This window comes from Equus quagga, chromosome 4 (assembly GCF_021613505.1).
Source record: "Equus quagga isolate Etosha38 chromosome 4, UCLA_HA_Equagga_1.0, whole genome shotgun sequence".
In the NCBI taxonomy this organism is placed as follows: Eukaryota; Metazoa; Chordata; class Mammalia; order Perissodactyla; family Equidae; genus Equus; species Equus quagga.
The window spans coordinates 114,811,920-114,831,627 of NC_060270.1; the positions used below are offsets into that span (position 1 = coordinate 114,811,920).

Sequence of the window (19,708 nt, forward strand, 5' to 3'; positions counted from 1 at the left end):
TAGCAAACTTTTAATTAATGAAGTTTTATAATGCAAGTTATTATTGTTTTATCATTATTTACAATAATTTTTATTATTATTATGAAGTCTTTTGATGCCTGGTAAACCTCTGCTTCTCATTCCTCTTCTTTTTTATAATTTTCAAGACTATTCTTATTTGCTTATTTTTCCATTAAAAATTATGGAACAAGCATGCCAAGATTTTTTAAGTATTACTGGTATTTTATTGTGATCATACATTTTTAGATTAATTTAGGGAGAACTCATCTCATTACAATACAGAGTCTTCCCATTCAAGAATAGTATTTGTCTCTTAATTATGTCTCAATACACAATTCTTTAAGTACAAAATTCTATCAAGTGACTATCAATATTCAAATAACTATCAATATTGCAAAAGGGATGCTTGCAAAATGATTTTCTTACCTACCAAACCTAAGAGTAAATAGTCTCCTTAATATCAAGAGATGTTCACAGATATCTTCTCCTTTAAGAGTCGAGTATAGTTGATGAGCGATACTTTGTATTTTTATTAGAGTGTCATGAAACAAATGTTTAACTTTCCTCAAAAGGCTACAAATTATGTTCGTCAACCTTCCAGCTGGATTGAAGAAACATCTATTACAACTAGTTGGAAGAAGCAGGACTGGGAAGGAGGCATAAAAACTGTCTAAGATCAAAGTTCTCTCCTCAAATGGCTTTCAATTTAAGCAGAAAAATAAGAAAAGAAACAGAGACAGGACCACCTTCTTCATTTCCTTTGCTTAAAATTCTTCCCTCATAATCCCATTTAAGAGGCAAGAAAAAACCCAAACACAAAAACACAGAGGGGAAACATGGCTAAATCCTCTGGGAAAGAAAACATTTTACGTGAGTTGATCTCTGAAATGACTGTATACAGAATGGAATTTCTAGAAAGTTATAATCTGTAAGAATAAGGGATCCAGGAGTAAAAGTCTGTAAGATTGCTTGTAGAGTTAGTTAAGGGTAGAGACAAAACTTAATGGTTGTTCACTCAGAAAACGAACCAACTCCGAAGGCAATGCATGTCTGCCAGAATAATGCAGAAATACAAGATTTTAACTGTAACCCAAACCTTCCCTTACTATGCAGCACAGCTTTAATGAGTCCTATGAAATAAGCTCAGCATTTAGATTAAAATTTCAGTTTCAGTAACAGCTGAAAAGATCAGAGATATAAAGATATTATTGAATCTGAAAGGCAGAAAAACAATACCCTGAAATCACACCAAGTTACTCCATATTACACCCTAAAAATAAGATATAATAAAATCTCAAAGCATCTTAAATAGAATACTGATTTTCTACCATAAAACATAACTTTGGAATAGTTATGGTTACGTAATATACATTCAGTCCTGAATGCCTGACTTCTCTGTCCAGTAAAAGCATTTGGGAAACTTGGAATGCAGAGATAGCAGTCATTTTTTGCAGCTATCAGGTAGATTTCCAAGCTTTATAAATCAATATAGACAGGGATGAGTAAACCCATACATTTTACTGCTCCTTCTGCCTCCATCTCTTTAAGTAAACCCTGGTCTGGACCTCAAACCTTTTGTTTCCAAAGGAAAAGAAGTCCAGAGATAAGCTTGGGCAATAGCTCATATTACACGCAAAAGAAAATGTCCCGTGGTAAGCCTTCATTCTATTTACCACAACATCCACTCTGACATTGTTGTATTTTATTTCATGCTTTTTTGATTGTCATCAATCAGAAGGACAATTCTATTCTTTGTTGGATAACCGGTCTATGCTTCCAAAAGTGAAGAGCTCACTGAAACAGAAGCCGCAGCAGTTGAGACCCAGGTCACACACATGAATGAGACAAAGTGAGAAATGGCTCTGAAGCTTAACAAGCCCAGAAATACTAGATGCAGGTGATGCAGAACAGGCAGAAGGACACAGTAAGGGTAATAACGCTTCACACTCAAAATAGTAGGAAGATCAAACTGAAGAAATAAATATTTCTTAAATGAAGTTTTTCTACTTTTCAAAACAATTAATATATTACTTATTTGCCAAAAAAAGTCTTCTGAGGCATAATAGCAGATCTAATAGTTCACAATTTGTGGATAGCCGTTAGAATTACCACAGTAGAGCTGTGAGACATTCTTTTGCAACTAGATACAAATCTTTTATAATCAGAAAATCAATTTTTATACGGAAATGGATGTCAAGTGGGTTTTTAAAAAGTTTTTAAAAGAAGTTTAAATCAACTAAACATCTCACACTGATTCCCTTTCTAAATTTCTTTTCTCCCCTCTTTCTTAGAAAAAATAGAAGGGAAATAAGGGGAAGGGAGGCTCCGTATTATGAAATCCACTGCTACACCTGGGATAAGAAGCATTCCAAAAGATTGCAAAAGAAAAGGAAAATAAAGAAAACGGCACAGCCAATTATTTTGTAATATGCATGCATTCAATTTTTGGCTCTTTTGTCTACATACAAAGTTAAAATTTCATAAGCTCCAGGAGTTCCAATTTCAAAATATGCCCTGCCCTAAAGACTAAACAAAAGACTTTACTATAGCAGTTCCGAAGAAAAAGATCTTTCTCCCCTGCCCCTCGCCGAAATGTCAAACCAAAAACCTAAGTATCACCCTGATTCTTCCTTTTCCGTGACCTCCCACCAAGTTGTCGTGATATATTTCCAAGTCACCTATTCATCTCCACTGCCACTGGGCAGTCCATCCGTCTTCATCTTTAGATTAAACTTCTGTAACAGCCTCCTAGCTGATTTGTCTGTTTCTACTCTTGTCTTCTTACTCAGCCTCCACAAGGCAGAACATACGATTCTCTTAACTTAAATCTCATCATGCCATCTCACCTTTATCTTCCATAAAACCTTTGCAAGCTTCCCATTTCACCCAAAATGAGATTCAAACTCCTTTTGCATCTCCATGATGTGGATCCCGCGTGATTCTCACCTCCTATCACTCTTCCTCTCCATCATACGTTCCAGGTATACCTATCTTTCTGACACTCAAGTCAAGCTCTCTCCTACTTTACAGCCTTTGCATTTTCTGTTCTCTCTTTTTGGAAAGATCTTCTCTCAACTCCTGGACTTTTGTTTTTGTTTTTAGGATTTAAAGAAAACATTGGTGTAAAAAAATTCAAATACCAAAAAGCATATGGAAAGAAATAACTACTTAAAATTCCACCACCTAGAGAGAATTACCATCAATACTTTGATGATAATCCTTTTCTACATCTATCTATGGATATATGTGATACTACATACTGAATATATAAATAACTGTCCAGAAATCCAAACTCTTTCCACGCTGCTTCTTCCTCATACATTAGTTCTCAACTCCAGCACCACCTCCTCAAAAGAGGCCTTCCAGGACCATCCTAAAAGCAGCCTATTCCTCTCACCACCCTGTTTATTTTCTTCATAGCACTTATCTCTCTCTAAATTAACTATGTTTATTTGTCTCTCACTTTTTATCTCCAACCCCAATAGAATGTAAGCTCCATGAGGGCAGAGATCTTGTCACAACTTTCTCAATCACTAGGGTCTAGCCCAATACCTAAAACTTTGCAGGTGCTCAATATTTATTGAATGAACAGAGGATGGCTTTGATTAGAATTTATAGGCTGCCAAATCCTAAATTTCTATCCCCCATTCAAACTTGTCCTCTGAGCTTCCTACTCATACTTAACCATCCCACTGGGCAGCTCAATCTGGATAGACATAGGTATTTTAGGCTCAGTGGGCCACCAAACCTGCAACTCCTCATGTTGTTCCCTGTTTAGATGAATGACACTACCACCAACCAAATTTATCAAGCCTTAAGGTTGAATTTTATCCTTGATGCAATTCTTCCTCCTCACCCCACATCCAACCAATCACCAAGAGTCTTCCCGTTTTACCTCAATTCTACCTCCTAAATCTCTTCAATCCATCCATTTCATTCAGTCCACCTGCTTCTCTTCAACCCTGCTACCACCACTCAAGTGCAAATCACCATCAATCATTTCTCCCCTAGACAACCATAACCTTCCCACTTGTGGCTCCAGATCCATTCTTATTCCTAATTCCATTCCTATGCCTAATTTATTTTCCAAGCTGTAGCCTCAGTGGTATTTTGAAAATAACAATATGATCTTGTTATATTCCTTCTTAAAAATCTTCAGTGGCTTCCCACTAGTCTTAGATTAAAACCTAAAATCCTTATCATGGACAATAAGGCCTATAAGAAATATCCCTTACCTAAATATCCAGACTTTTCTCTATAATCCAATCTTTGGCCTTCTTTCAATTCTTTACACCTACCATGCTCTATCCTCCATTAGGGCCTTCAAATACGCTGTTCCTTCTGCCTAACACACTACCTACCATGTCACACCACCCTTGATACACATACTCATCCTTTGGGTCTCAAACTCAACTATCACTTCCTCAAGCAGACCATGATGGGCAGAATTATAAAGATATCCCTGCTTTTTCCAGATCTCTAACCTTTAGTTATACAGGTAAACAATAAGTTAGGTACTGCTGTGAAGGGACTTGGCAGATATAATTAAGTACTACTGAGGCGATTTGAAGATAGAGAGATTATCCTGGATTATCTCGACAGGTCTAATATAATCAGTTAAACCCTTAAAAGCAGAGCTTTCTCCCCAGTGGGGGGCAAAAAAGGAACTCAGACAGATTCAGCATAAGTTAGCCTGTAAGTATCACCACCCTCCCAAAGACTCCAAATAAGACCCCAGGCCAGCTGACAACCTTGATTGTAGCCTGTAAGACCCTAAACAGAGAACCCAATCAAGCCATTTGAACTTCTGACCTACACAGCTGCAATATAATAAAGAGATGTTGATTTAAGCCACTAAATTTGTGGCAGCAATAGAAAATGAATACAAAGGCCGTTCCCTGATCCCACCTCCACCCCTGACTGCGTCAGGGCCCCTGTTAAATGCTCCCATGGTATCTGGCACTTCTCCTTCATAACATTCATCATACTTATTACTTAATTTAAGTATGTAGTCTAAGATCTACAGTCAGAGATTTTTGTATTTTTGTGTACCGTACACCATTATAATCCAACATCTACACAATTGAGACCCATAAATGTTTGTTGATTGAATGACCAAATTTTTTATTCAATTGTCTCTCAAAATTCTCAATCACAATACACTTTCTGTAAAGTGCTATATTATAAAATATTTCTAAAATAAGGGTCAATTGCTTTATAGCAGTGACTAAAAAAAGGGAAAGAAAAGTGGGATGAATGGAATATATTCAGAATCACTGGGGCAGTTGTCCTCTTTGTTTTACAAACCGTCCCTCACTTTCCAGTATCCACAATCTGAAATGCCCACTCCATGCCCAACACCCCTAACGGAGCATGATCATCTACCAGAGAATCACAAAAGACTGCCATATAGAGCCTTTATTACTAATGTCACTGGGCCATATTCCTCAGGTATGTTGGGTTGCAAATAAAGGTTTAAAACAATTGTCCTACTTTTTTTAGAGAAATATTTTTCAAACTGCCAAAAAGAATGAAAATTTATTCAATCTGAGACATTACTATTTCACAACAAAAAGAGACTGAATATATTAAAACTATCTGTTCAGAAAGAGGAAAGGTCAACAAAAACAACAATTTACTTACATTAACGGGAAAGCAAAAAATGGGAGTGTCATGGCAAGTCTTGCTGTCAATTCATCGGGAAGATACCACAAGTATACAATTAAACATGTAAACAGATAGAGAATTGAGGAGTAGAGAATTAATCTTCCAACCCATAATTTTTGTAATCTCTGATTTTTTTCCCTAAATTCTTCCAATGCTTGAATTTCCTGTTAAGAGAAAATTATTCTATATTATCTCAAATTTCATAAGGAAATTAAAATGTTAAAAATTTTTAACATGATAGAGAGGTTATATAGAAAGAACTCTTAAAATTCAACGAAATATAATATCTTAATTTTTTTTTTTTTTTTGAGGAAGATTAGCCCTGAACTAACATCTGCCACCAATCCTCCTCTTTCTGCTGAGGAAGACTGGCCCAGAGCTAACATCCATGCCCATCTTCCTCTACTTTATATGTGGGATGCCTGCCACAGCATGGCTTGACAAGCAGTGCCACGTCCACACTCAGGATCGAACTGGCAAATCCTGGACCACAGAAGCAGAATGTGCGGAACTTAACTGCTGTACCACCAAGCCAGCCCCCTTAATATTTTAAAAACAGAACATAATATGAAAAAGAAAACAAAAAATGAAGTTAAAAATATATGAAAACACCTATTCTGACAAATCACTTTTTTAAATACAAAATTAAGATACTATTTTTAACCTGTCAAATTAGCAAAGATCAGAGGGATGAAACTGGCATCAATAAGCAGTATTTTTTAAAATCAAATAAGTAATAATTCTCCCCGTATAAAGCCTAAAAAAAAAATCTGGCTATAAGAAGAATTCAAAAAATTGAAACAGTGACACATACTAGATTGTTTCAATCCATTCAGCACTCTTAATATCCCCAAGGAATAACCATTTTTGATAATGATAGAAAGTATAAGAAATATGAAGTTTGCAGACTGATTACAATGGTTGCAGATTATTTTGCAATCTACTTTACCCTACCTGCAGCATTGACCTGCAGCACGCTGGAGACCTAATTTCATTCTAACAGGCTCTGTGACTGGACACAGGCTTCTTAAGTCACTGGCAGACTTTGGATTTTCTCGAGATCATGTAACAAAGTTCTCAGGTTTACTGTACATCACCTCTAAATTCCCATACCAGATATGGTCTCCAAAATAATATATATTAAAATAATATTTACATAACACCTAAAATAAATTAAAATACCCCCAAGCCAAGGAATATACCTTACCTTATCTATATTTTCCAGAACTTCTACAGTTGAAGGTTTTGTCTGACATAGAAAGAGAAATAAGAGAGAGCATTAAAACTCATTACTGCAAACTTAGAAACACTTTGATTTATATAATCATAAAAGAACATTTGAATCCAAAATTAAGTTTTTCCAAATGTTATCAAGCAATATGTATTCTTCTTTATTTATAAATGAGATTGATTTAAATAAAAATTATAAACAGAACTACATAAGATTAAAGAAATAATCACCTTCCCACTTAACTTCTTTTTATTCCTAGAAGTACTTTCAACTCTGATAGCTCAATTTTTGCCATTCTCAACCCCAATAGAGCATACTTTTATAAGGAGAAATAAATTTTCCTCCAAGAAAAATTTTCTTAGATATGATTATTCAAAAGAATTCACATACTAAAAAATTCAAGACTAAAGATGGTGTCATTTGCTATTACTAAAAGTTCACTTAGGACTCTCGAGGTCAAAATCAATAGGCTACCTCCTTTCTGAATTCCTAAAATACTTTTCTGAAGATCAGATTTTAAAAGAGCATCTTAGAATACTTCATTATTGTTTGTCAAAGATATTTTTTATACCACCTAGAATAAAAACCAGCCAAATGGCTCATACAAAACTTGAGAAAATATTTACCAATTATATATGCAATAATCTAAGAGGGTAATGAATATCAATTCATTATAGTTCCCACAAGAGTTGTTAACATAAGGTTGAACCATACGAAATTGCTGTTTATGTAAGTCAAAGCTATTGAATATTGGCAAGTTCATATGGTTCAACCTAACACTAAAGACAAAGGAAGAACAGATAAATCTGATCCAAAGGCAGAAACGTAGAGGAGGGATCAATATAATGCCAATCCAAAATGAAGCAGTTCCAGCAATAGTCCCAAAACTAAATTGAGCACCAAGTATTGCTAGACTCCATTATTAAGATAAGAAGAAATCAACAAATAAGCAAAGTAGTTTGTCCTAAACTATATTATCTTCTCTTATATTAGAGAAGAGCATTTATCAATATATTTTATACTTTCTAGCTCTAAATTTGAGATACTTCCTCTAAAGGTTTAACCAATAAAATCAAACTGCATTTTTACTTTTGTTTAACCTACAATGCTTAAAAGTATATTTAGTGTGACTTCAGTAAATATTTGTGACAAGCTTTAAGCAAAAAGATATAGCCTGTAAAAACGTAAGTATTGTATAGAATACTTAATTTCAACTATCTTTCCATTAAGTTTGAAATTTAAGCAGTATGAGAAGAAAACAAGAAAAATTACCATTTGTACAGGAATGCACAAATACAGAAATAAAAATAATTCATAAGTCAAAGTGAAATAATTCTGTTAAACAGAGACATTAGACACCTATATAGCAAGTAGAGCTATTAAAGTCCAAATAAAAAACTAATTCATAAGGAAGAAATTTTTAAAAATCAAATAAAGTTAGAGATATCAAACTACTACTCAAGTCTACATAAGGGAGACTTTCACAAATAGCTTTCTGTGACAATTTTATGTTAGACTAATTACTGGCTAGAAAGAAAGGTAACTTACCCTCCATCGAGAAAATAATCCACCCATCTTTTATTTGTAGAAACTGGGCACAATAACAAATGACATCAATTGTCCAAAGGAATTCACAACTAGAAATAAAGCAAGTATTCGAAAATTTTAAGTTAAACACACAGCAAACTCACTATAAAATTTAGCTGTTGCAATACTGCCTAAAAATACCATAAAATACTAATTTCTTTAGACTCTACTTAAGTGGAATTTTAATTCAGACAGTCTTGGGATAGAGTCCACCTTTTAAAAAATTCTTTCTTCTAAGCCAGGACATATTTAAAAAGTGAAAATAAGGCTGAAAAGGCTTTTAAATGGTAAGGCATTTAGAAATGCATTTCATACCACTTTGCAATTTCTCTTCTTTTAAGTAGGTCCCCTGTGTTGTTCTTGTAAGCAAAGTTTTACTATACTGCTTTCATTCTACACGCGCTTAAATACAACCATTTCTATCATTCAGCTATCTCCCAACTAACCTAGTTATTTGGAATGAGGAGTGTTTTACAATGTTTAGAACAACATCACATTAAAAGCAATAATAGCCAACTGGATTTTGAATAAAAAAATAAGGGTTACAAGGCTACCTGTGACCTAGAGCAAATCATTTATTGTTTCTGAGTCTAAATTTTCTTTTCGGTAATTAGAGTTAATAATACTACCACTTTTCACAACATAGCCTTCATTATTACTATTTTGCAGATAAGAAAATTAAATGAAAAGAGGTTTAGTGATTTGCCCATTAGCTCAGAGGAAACGGCCCAAAGCCACTCTATTTTCAGACTTCTGGTCTACTCACTACTGTTCAACACCCAAATAAACTTTTCTCTCTGAAATTGTGTCTAAGGGCCTCAAGTTAGTTGACCTTCATGTCAGCTGGCTGTACATCCTTCTTTTAGTTGTTTTTCTATGACTTTCAAATGTAATATAATATTACTATATGTTTGAAAATGTATCAGCAATATTATATTCTAAATCAATTTACCAGTCAATAATTATAAAAATTTTTATTCTTTTAAGTTGAAATAGTGAAAATACACTTTCAAACTTACATATTTTTACGTTATAGTTATATACTGCCAATGTCTAAAACTACTTCATTTCCACCCAAAAAAGTTAGGCCATAATTCTTAGAATTTTTAAAACCATGAACGTAATCACAAAATAATGCCAGTACCAAGTAAGTACATTCACTCTGCAATTCTATTTATAGGTTGGAATTAGTATAAGGCATATTTATCTCGGACTTTCTTGGTTAAAGAAGTAACAAAGAGCCTAATTATGAAATACTTACACTTACAAAGTAACTTTTAGGGACATCTTGAAAAATTCTTAAGTTTATAAATATAATGAATGTTATAAGCCACATTTAAAACGCAATCTAAATATTAATCCTTCAATATTAACTCAGTATTCAAATTTCTAAACTTCGGTTATAAGAAATCCAGGAACCTTACTGAATAAAAGCACAAATTTCTGAATTAAGACATTAAATAGTCTTAAAACCTTCTTAAGAAGCTAAAAATAATCACCAAGAAAGGTAACTGGGGAAAGCAGATTCAGATGAACCGCTTAACCTGGTATTTTCCAGGTATATATCATCCACTATTTTGGACCTAATGCTGTCTAGCACATTGTTTTGTACACAATTGACCTGCACATTTTGCGTTGTAACAGTTACATGCCTCCAAGTTAAGTTTGTAGCCATCACAAATTAGAATTTTTCATATTTGAAAGTAATGACAATAACAATATCAGGTAAACACTTGCTAAGCACTTAATCTCTAGTAGCCCCTAAAACCAATGCTTTACATGAATTTTATCATTCAGATACTACTGGCCCTCCATTTTCAAATGAGGAAACTGAGGCGAGAGAAGTGAAGTAATTTGCTAAGGTCTCAAAGATATTAAGTAGCAGAGCCAGATACAGTATTTTCGTTTTGATTTTTTAAAAAGCAACCAGTTATTTCCAATAACACGAGATCAGAAATAAAGTCTGCTTTATATAGATCAGATTGGAATATTTATACATAAAATATATGAAAGCACCCCTGACATTCTCAAATAGCTGGTAAACAGAGCTACTGAAGTGGAAAGTGAGTTATAAACACAAGAGACATTGTTAGTACAGTGTGTCATGTAGCCCAATTCCTTCATTTGCTTAAATATGAATGCTTAAATCCGCCTGGAAGAGAAGCTAAACGATTTACCAAAATCATGTAGCTCCAGCTAGGGGCAGAACTGATACTAAAAGTCTGCAAGCACTGCCTTTACTTGCTTACTGCGTATCACTTTTAAAATAAGCGCAATATGAAATATATGCATAATACTGCAATTAATTCCAACTTTGACATCAATTATTTGCTTGGAGGATTGTTTTGGTGTTAATGAAACAAACTACAGCTTAGCCTTTAAGATGTCTGAAGCAGAGGATTGCGCTTTTAAATTTATCCTCAAAAACAACATTAGGGTAATAGTCATTAAATCCATGCTTTCAGGATCACAATCAAAGAACCAGTAAACGCTTACTGTTCCAGCAATTTTCCTTTCAAATTCTGGTATTTGTTAAAGAACCTGGTTTACTATAACACACAGGTAATGGCAGAACTTTCCAACAGATATAAAAGCATAACAAAATTAAATAAATCAACTATTTGTCTATAGCTTTATTTTCATACCTCTTCCATTTTCAAACATTTTTCCCCTCCTTGCCACCCAAACATCCTAACTCCAATTCCCGTGGCCCATTACTTTCTATGAAACCTTGGGCAAATAAATTACTTAATCTCTCAATTACTCAGTATCTTCATCTGCAAAGGAGGGATAGTTAGGGAACCTCTTAAATGTTGAAAGGCTTAAGTGACATAATGCATTCTAAAGTATTTACAACAGTGCCTCTCACATACTAATTTCTCAATACAAATTGTTGTTTTTACTGCTGTGGTTGATGCCATTTTCTAGTCCATCTCTGCTTCCTTTGAACACACGGAAAAAACATGGAAACCAAATAACCAGCATTTCTTTCTGAAGCATAAATCAATTTGTTTGCCCTTGAGTGGACAGATGGCTCGATCTTAAGTGGCCTGCCCCCAAGAACTCTTCCATGAACATGTACAGAGAGTCTCTTTCTACTCTGATATCACAATGGGAGCTCACATGACCTTAAGAGCTGGGTGCATCTAATGTGTTTTTCAATAACAACGCCCACCGTACTATTTAACTGTTTTCTATTAACTGCTATTCACTGTCAGGTTTGGGTGTCAGAATTTAAAATCATGGGGCACGTTATTCTTAAATTTTCAACTCACTTCACGTCAGATTAAAATAATGGGAGTAAAAAAGGTCTGGGTTCAAAATGTGGCTCAACTACATACTAGCTACATTATCTTGGGTAAATGAGACTCTCTAAGCCTCAGTTTCCGCATTTGTAAAGTGGTGAAAATATCTACACTTCACAGAATTGTTGTATGAATTAAACGGAATTACATATCCCTTGGCACATTTTCCAACAAATAGTAAGTGCGTAATAAATTGTGGCCATTATTATTACTATTACCAGAAAACACATGCAGTACAGACAACAGTTCTCATATGGAACAAATTTCTAACTTCTTATAAAGAAAAGAACTGTTTCATAATTTTAAAATTGGAAAATAAAATTACAGTTTGTATTTTAACTGAAATTGTATTGCTCTCATTTTCCCTAGTATAAAAAATAAAGCAAAATACTTCGCAGATTCTTCCATTAAAATAACCTTGTAGGCCTTTAACAGCAAAGAAGTTTAGTTTTATGTTTATTAAGTTCCAAACTTAAGTAGAAACTATTCAATCACCATCAACAGTACTTCTATAACATATTGTACTATTCAATTTAAGATTAAAAGTGATTGTTCTGGAACTGTAACTTTCAAATTTCCTAAATGAAAAAGGCAATTCTGAAATACCCCAAACCACCACATATTGCTCAAAAATAAAATTATTGAAAAGAAGTACACCTCTAAAAGCACTTTTATTATATGATGATGAAGTTCTTCATGATTAATTATATGATGATGAAGTTTCCATGATTAAGGTCTTCATGGTAAGTCGATGTTCATTCTGAACTAAATACCACCAAAAAAAAGACTATTTGATTAGAAAGATGTCTATATGAAATCATACCTGTTTGATAGCCATATAACTTCTTTCTTTATATTCTCTTTCAAGTTAATAATATATAAACACTATGTAAGTTTATTAACAGCATTGGGCTGACCTCAGTAGAGAACAGAGAAACTTAAAATTCTAATTTTAAATGCACCACTTTTGTTTAAAAAAAAATGTGTTCAAAATCAACTTGGTCCTCCTAAAATGGAACCATGGGGGCTGGTGAGGACAAGAGATTGGCATTCCCTGCCAGTTCGAACATATGCCTCACACCAAGTTTACTCACATCCACACAAACCGCTATTGAACAGGGTCAATTTTGTCAGTGGTGACATCCAAGCCACAGAGAAAGGACAAAACACAGTCGACACTAAGGGACCACAGAGCAGAAGCCAACTGGGAAAGGCGGAACATGGAAAACTCAGTGAGTCATGGGTTTTACTTAGCACTGTGAGGGCACCATCAGCAAAACTGAGTTCACCAATCCCAACTCTCTCTCTATCCCCATACACAATATTAAAGAATTGAAACTCCTGATGTAGTTTAGATCTGCTCTTCTCCTTCTGCCATGCTTATGACACCTACGCAACCTCGCCCTTCCCTCCACCCCTTAGACCACCCACCGTCCCCCAAACCAGGACGAGGGTTGCCGACAGGCTTCTCTAAGCAGCACAGAATCCATGCCCACACGCCTGGGCCGAGCAGCATGACACTGACAGTTTTCGATCCCTCCAGATCTTTCCAACTCACGGCGCCTCCGCACGAACTCAAAGAAGAGACGGGTAGAACACTCAAAGCGATCGCTTAGCAGAGCACCTTGTGACCCTTCGCCTAGACACAGGCGGGCCAAAGAGCCGATGCTCAAATCAATCCAGTCACCCCCGGCATCTCCGAGAACAGAGCTGGGGAACAACCTCCCCTTCGGGGGCAGAAGGGAGTCCCCAGCACTGCAGAGCCACCCCTGCCACGGTGCTGGGTAACCAAGGGGACCAGGCGGCGAGAGTTGGGTAGCGCAGCCGGGCAGGGCTTGACCAGCCGCCGCCCCGGAGCTCTTAGGCCACTCGGCGTGGGGCCGAGCGCCCGGGAGAGGCGAGCGGGGGAACCGGCGCGCATCTCCCAGGGAAATGCTCAGTGCGCCTCCCCTCCGCCGCGCCCTCCCAACGGCCCTCCTTTGGAGCGCTCTACCTTTGAGAAGCGGGCAAAGCCCGGCGCTGGCGTCCACCTCTGCCAGCTTGCGCCGCCGCCGCGCAGCACGCCTCCGGAGCAGGCAGCAGCCGCCACTGACAGAGCTCTGGGCCCGGCCAACTCCTTCCCATCAAACCCCGCGCTCCAGCCGCCAGCCAATCCGCGCCGCCGCCGGCGCGCGCCGCTCCCCCGTCACGTGACTGTGACCCGGCCGGGCAGTTGGGGCGGGGAAGTCGGGCGGTGGGTCGGAGGATGCTTGTGCCTGTGGCCTCCGCGGCCAAATACGGCGCTGGTCGCCTCGTCTTGGAGGTGTCCTGCCATTTATGATGACTCTTACCAGTGCGGTTACTTCTTGCTGTTCCTCTGCCTCCTTCTTGTCTTTTAAAGCCTGCACTGGTAGGTCTCGCTGGAGACAGAAGACCCCGAAATGGGTCCTGGTGCTCCTAGACGACCGCGAGAGAGAAGAGTGGGGTTGAGGGTGGAGATGGGTGCATCTAGAAAGGAGTCCGCCCTGAAGAGTCCTCGATCAGCTGTCATCCAGCCGGCAGCAGAGCAAGTTAATGCTACATAGCTTAGAAGAGACCCAATTCCCAAACAAGCCAGTGACATTCAGCCTAGAGTCCAGGAGTGCTTGAGGCTTTTATCACTCGTGACGTCAAAAAGGTTCATTTGATGCCTGGATGCTTACCTCACCGGCGTGTGGTACACTTCAGATGCCAAATGATGTTGATTTCAAACCTGTGGTTAACAACAGAAGCCGAGTTTTCGCTTAAAACTCTCACCTCAAGAAAACTCCTTCACAGGTCCTGATACGTGGGCCCACCAATAAACCACCGAGACCTCTTTGCCTCAGATTTGAAACTGGCTAAACAGCGTTAAATTTCCTAGTCAACTGGGAATGACAAGTCTAAATAGCAAATGAAACTTGAAGCACACAAGGTAACTTGGAGAAAAGTAAAGAAACTTCAGCAAAAACTTTTGTCAGGTTTTACCCCTGTGACATGTTTTAGCCCTCTGTGCAAACATTTTTTATGGGATTTTTCTGTTTTATTTATTTACATATACATTTTAAAATAATAAAAAGTTTCCATGATTTTTAAAGAGTATAATCACTTTAATATGCTGCATTTCAACTTTGACAATGCAAACAGGTAAAGTAAGAAAAGAAACTGAGTGTAGTAGTATCTAGTGGGTAAGAATAATTTATTATACTGGAAGCTACCAGATAATTCACGGTGAAGATGCTTGTACTAACTGCTAAAATCTTTAGTTACATCTTTGTAAACTTGAAAGGATGAAGAGGAGGGAACCAAAGTTTTTTTCTTGTGTACTCTGGGTCAGGCACCTTACAAATCTAGAAGAAAATGAAAAGAAACATTCTGCCTATCTTGACATGATATTTAAACATTTTGTTTTTCATCCTTTGCCATTTCAAAGTATTAAAAAAAAAAAAGGCCTATGCAGTTATGCAAATAAATCTCACCTCAGGAAGATGCCTTTTCCTAAGAGAACAGGGTAGAAATATTTTCCACTTGCTAGTGACTTGTTACCTAGTTTTAACTAAGCCGTCAGTCTAATGTAAAGGGGGAAAAAACAGGAGAGGGGAAACAGAGAAGAGCTAGCTGAGTGCCAGAGATTCCAAAACCCTAATCCTGAGACAAAATTCCCTAGGTCGTTCTCTAGAAGAGGAGAGATCTGGCCTGGCAAGGGGAGGGATAGAAGTGGTGAATCGTTAACTCTTTTAATCCTCCCAACAACCTTTTAAGATAGGTATCGTTTTTCAAAAGAGGAGACTGAAAGTAGAAAGATTATATTGGAGAAGGTAACATTATACCACTGCCTCCTTTACATGAAGTGGGAAGAGTTTGTCAGGCACAGTGAGGGAAGACATTACAAGCAGAGAAATCAACATATGTACTATATGGCTGGATTACAGGCCACAGGGGTCATTCCAAATATTTATTGAGGACAAGACCTTGTGTTAAGTGCTGAAGATACAGAGATAAATAAAACAGCTGCCCTAAAGCAACTGACACTAGCGAGAGAGACCTTCAAGAAAACAAACAAAAAATATAATATAGGGTGAATAACTGCTGTGATAGAGGCAAATGTTCAAGAGATTGGAAAATGATAAGATGAGCAGCCAGAGGGGATGTGGGAAAGCCAATGAAGGTGGTGCTTAAGCTAAGTCCAAATGTTAAAGTTATTCGCTACTGATTCTAAAATTGTTCTGGGATAGATTCTAAGGAAGTGAAACTGGAAGAACATCAGAGAAGATGAGAAAAGAAACAAACCAGTCAAAGGAATTCTAAAAGGTCTAATTCAAATTTGTGAGCCACGTTTATTTAGAGAAATAAATGAACGTTGCAAGAGATAGCTGCTATAAGAGCTTACAGTAGGGTCATTCACTGATCTGGCCAGAAAGGTTAGGAAGGCTTCCTTGAGGAAGTCACACTGGAATGGAGATCTGAGGATAAGAGAGGAGAAAAAGAAACAGAGGGAACTTTTGTCAGGAGGGAACTTTGGAAGCCTGAGGGACTGAAAGGAGGCCATTGTGGCTAGAGCAGAGAATGCTGGGAGGGAGTGCTACAGTATGAAGCTGGAGACCAGATTAAGCAGGACCTCACTGGCCATGCTGAGAACCTTCATCTTTTTCTTGAGAGCATCTTTTTCTTGTGGAGGGGATTTGACATAGTCAGATCTGTGTTTTAAAAAGATTATTCCAGCTGCAGTGTGGGAACGTGAACAGGGTCAGCATTAGACCAATTAGGACCTATGGGTAGTGGTTAGTGTCGGTAGTGGTTCAAGTGAATTGAGTGGGAAGAAGGAAGTGGAGACAAGTGGGAGAAATGGAACAATTTGGGAAATAAAATGGGAGATCTTGGTGATGGATTTAGATATGGTAGAGTGGAATGGGGACTGACGAGAGGGAGGAGTCAGAGATGATGGGATTTCTGGCGGGCCCAGTGCGTGGGTAGTAAATGCTATCGCTGGATGTGGGGGACACTGAAAGAGAGTTGGTTTTGGAGGAAGATGGTGTTTCAACATTTGAACATGTTGAGTTTAAGATGTTTTTGTGACTTCAAGGAGAAATGTCAAGTAAGCAGATCTATGGATCTGCAGAGGAGAAGTCTGGGCTGGAGAAAAAAAATATTTTACAGTTTGTAATTTGTCCTTTTCCACAAGGTACATATATTTTCAAAATGCAAATATATTTACTTATTATAAATAAATGTTTTATTTTAAAATACATTGCATAAAACCAGAAAATAACAAGTGGGAGTCTCTACGGCAGTTTCCCAGACTTCCCTGTGAGTCACTTGGGGCCTTTGTTAAAAAAACAAATTCTCAGGCCCCTTCCCTAGGGATTCTGATTCCACATGTCTGGTATGGGGCCCAGAAATTTGAATTTCTAACAAGTGCCACTGACGATTCTTCCTATCAGGCAGTTTCTCTGGACATTGGTACTCCAGTGCCAGAGGCCGCCTGCATGAGAGTTACCCAAGGTACTTATCAAAATATAGACTCTTGGGCCCTGCAGACTAAAGCCTCTAGGGGAAAAAGGGAGGAGAGGAATGCAAAGAGGAAGATGGCACAGTACCAGGTGGTCCAAGACTTCACCCGCCATCTTTGACAGAGGTGTCCTAGGCTCTCCACCAAGCAGTTCAGAGGAAAGCTGGTGTCCTTTGCTGGATGATGCTTTTGTAGGCACAGGCTGCTGTAATCACAGCTTTCTTGACTCCTAGCTCAGGCCTCCTGCCCTGTCCACTGAAACGGCCCTCAGCCCACTCTGATGTTCTCTGTTTCCACCACTCCCATCAAACCTCATCCTTCCCTCCCTGGCCCCTTAATCTTCCTCAGTGTTATGCTCCCTATATATTCCTCCCAGTTCAAGGGTTTTTAGCTAATCTGGCCAGGACTGGGAGGGAAATAAGATGAAATGCTATGTTTCACTGTCATCAAAGCTTTTTTTATTCTCAAAAACTACTTTGGAAGTGTTTTTGTTTTTAAAGACTGAATTGTTTATTCTTTTTGTTGTCTTGTAACAACTCTGAGTCTAAGGCACTGTAGATGCTTCTAACTAGAGGAAGAATCAAGAAGTATGAGGGAAAAAGAGAAGATTAGAATTATTTTTTTGTGGTAGGAAATATAACAAACACACAGAAAAGTTCATAAAACGGAAGGGTACTACTTAAAGACATAAACCAAACACACATGGAACCCCACTGGGCCAAAAAGTAGAACATTACCAACACCCCAAAAGGCCCCACTGTGCCTCTCCCCTTATAATCCCCAAGTGCCTACAGATAACCACTATCATGATTATTAGCATATTCATTTTCTTGCTTTTCTTTACAGTTTTGCTGCCTAATTGCTCATTCTTAAGCAATATAGCTTAGGCCTGTTTTTGAACTCTGCGTCAATGGAATCATAGAGTAAGTTCTTTCACATCTTGAAATTTTTTGATGAACGTTATGTCTGTAAGATTCACTTATGTGGATGCGGCTGTAGTTTACTCATTTTCATTTTGTAGGTTACTATATTGCATGGGTATACCATGATTTGTGTATCTATTCTACTATTGGTTGACGTATAGGCTATCTTGTTTGGGCTATTATAGACTATGCTGTTGTGAATGTCTGCACGTGTGTGCACGTGTGTGTGTATCCTGGAGCACATAAACATGGATTTTGATAGCGTCTTTACCTTGGTATGGAATTCCTGGTTCATAGGGAATATTTATCTTCAGCTTTACAAGACCATGCCAAAATTTTTCAAAATGATTGTACCAATTTATATAACGTAAAAGTTCCTGTCACTCCACATCGTCACCAACACTTGAACTGTCTGACATTTTAATTTTTGCCAATATAATGGATATGCAATGCCAACTTATTGTGGCGCTATTTTGCATTTCCCTGATTATTAATGAAGAATAGCATCTCTTCGTATGTTTCATTATCTCATTGTTTAGGTGTTTTCCCATTTTTATATTGGGTTGTCTGGCTTTTTCTTATTGATTGTATTAATTGATTATATAATGTGGAAACAAGTCTTTGGTTGATTATATGTGCTACAAATATTTTTTCCGCTCTGTGGCTTGCCTTTTCACTCTCTTAGTAATGTCTTTTGATGAAAAGGAATTCTTTTTTTGTTGTTGGCTGACGAAGATTTGCCCTGAGCTAACAGCTATTGCCAATCTTCCTCTTTTTTTGCTTGAGGAGGATTCATCCTTAGCCAATAGCTGTGCCAGTCTTCCTCTGTTTTGTACATGGGTCACCACCACAGCATGGCAACCAATGAGTGGTGTAGGTCTGCACCTGGGAACAAAACCCAGGCTGTCAAAGTGAAGCACACTGAACTTAACCACTAGGCCATGGGGCCAGCCCTGAAAAGAAATTCTTAATGGAGTTAAATTTATCATTCTTTCCCTTTATGACTAGTGGTATCTGTATCCTGTTTAACAGCTCTTCTCCTACCCTAAAGTCATTAAGATAGTCTCTTATATTGTCTTCTGAAATTTTATTGTTTTGCTTTTCAAATTTAGTTCTAAGCAGACCTGAAATTAACTTTTTCACTTATGAAGAAAGGGATACATCTGTAGTCCTCACATCCCTCCCTCCCACAATGTTGAAAAGTAAATCAGCACCATTTATTGACAGGTGGTCCTCTCCACCCTACCTTGCAGGGCTGTCTGGGTGATAAACCAAGTAGTCATATATATGTGGATGTATTTCTGACCTTGCTATTCTGTCCCATTGTTCTGTTTTCTTTTTTATATATTTCTGGACTCAATATGCTAGTATTTTATTTAGGATCTGGGGGGCTGTCATGAATGAGATCAACCAGTAATTTTTCTTTCTGGTAATGTCCTTCTTTGGGTTTAGCATCAAAGGTGTACTAGCTAGCCTCATAAAATGAGTT

General features: G+C 37.5%; 1 protein-coding gene across 2 annotated transcripts in view; it reads right to left on the reverse strand.

The window, feature by feature from the left end:
- The window catches only part of LNPK (lunapark, ER junction formation factor), a 63,845-nt gene extending 49,521 nt beyond the window's left edge, over window positions 1-14,324 (reverse strand). Inside the window, exons 1-4 of one of the 2 annotated variants that reach the window (XM_046659254.1) lie at window positions 13,784-14,314; window positions 8,447-8,535; window positions 6,875-6,916; window positions 5,644-5,831 (exon numbers count right to left, since the gene is read on the reverse strand). In XM_046659254.1, the coding sequence (XP_046515210.1) occupies window positions 5,644-5,831; window positions 6,875-6,916; window positions 8,447-8,473 (257 nt within the window). In that variant the 5' untranslated portion in view covers window positions 8,474-8,535; window positions 13,784-14,314. Of the gene's footprint in view, window positions 1-5,643; window positions 5,832-6,874; window positions 6,917-8,446; window positions 8,536-13,783 lie in introns of both variants that reach the window. The other variant, XM_046659255.1, reaches the window with a different exon arrangement.
- Between the last annotated feature and the right edge of the window lie 5,384 nt (window positions 14,325-19,708).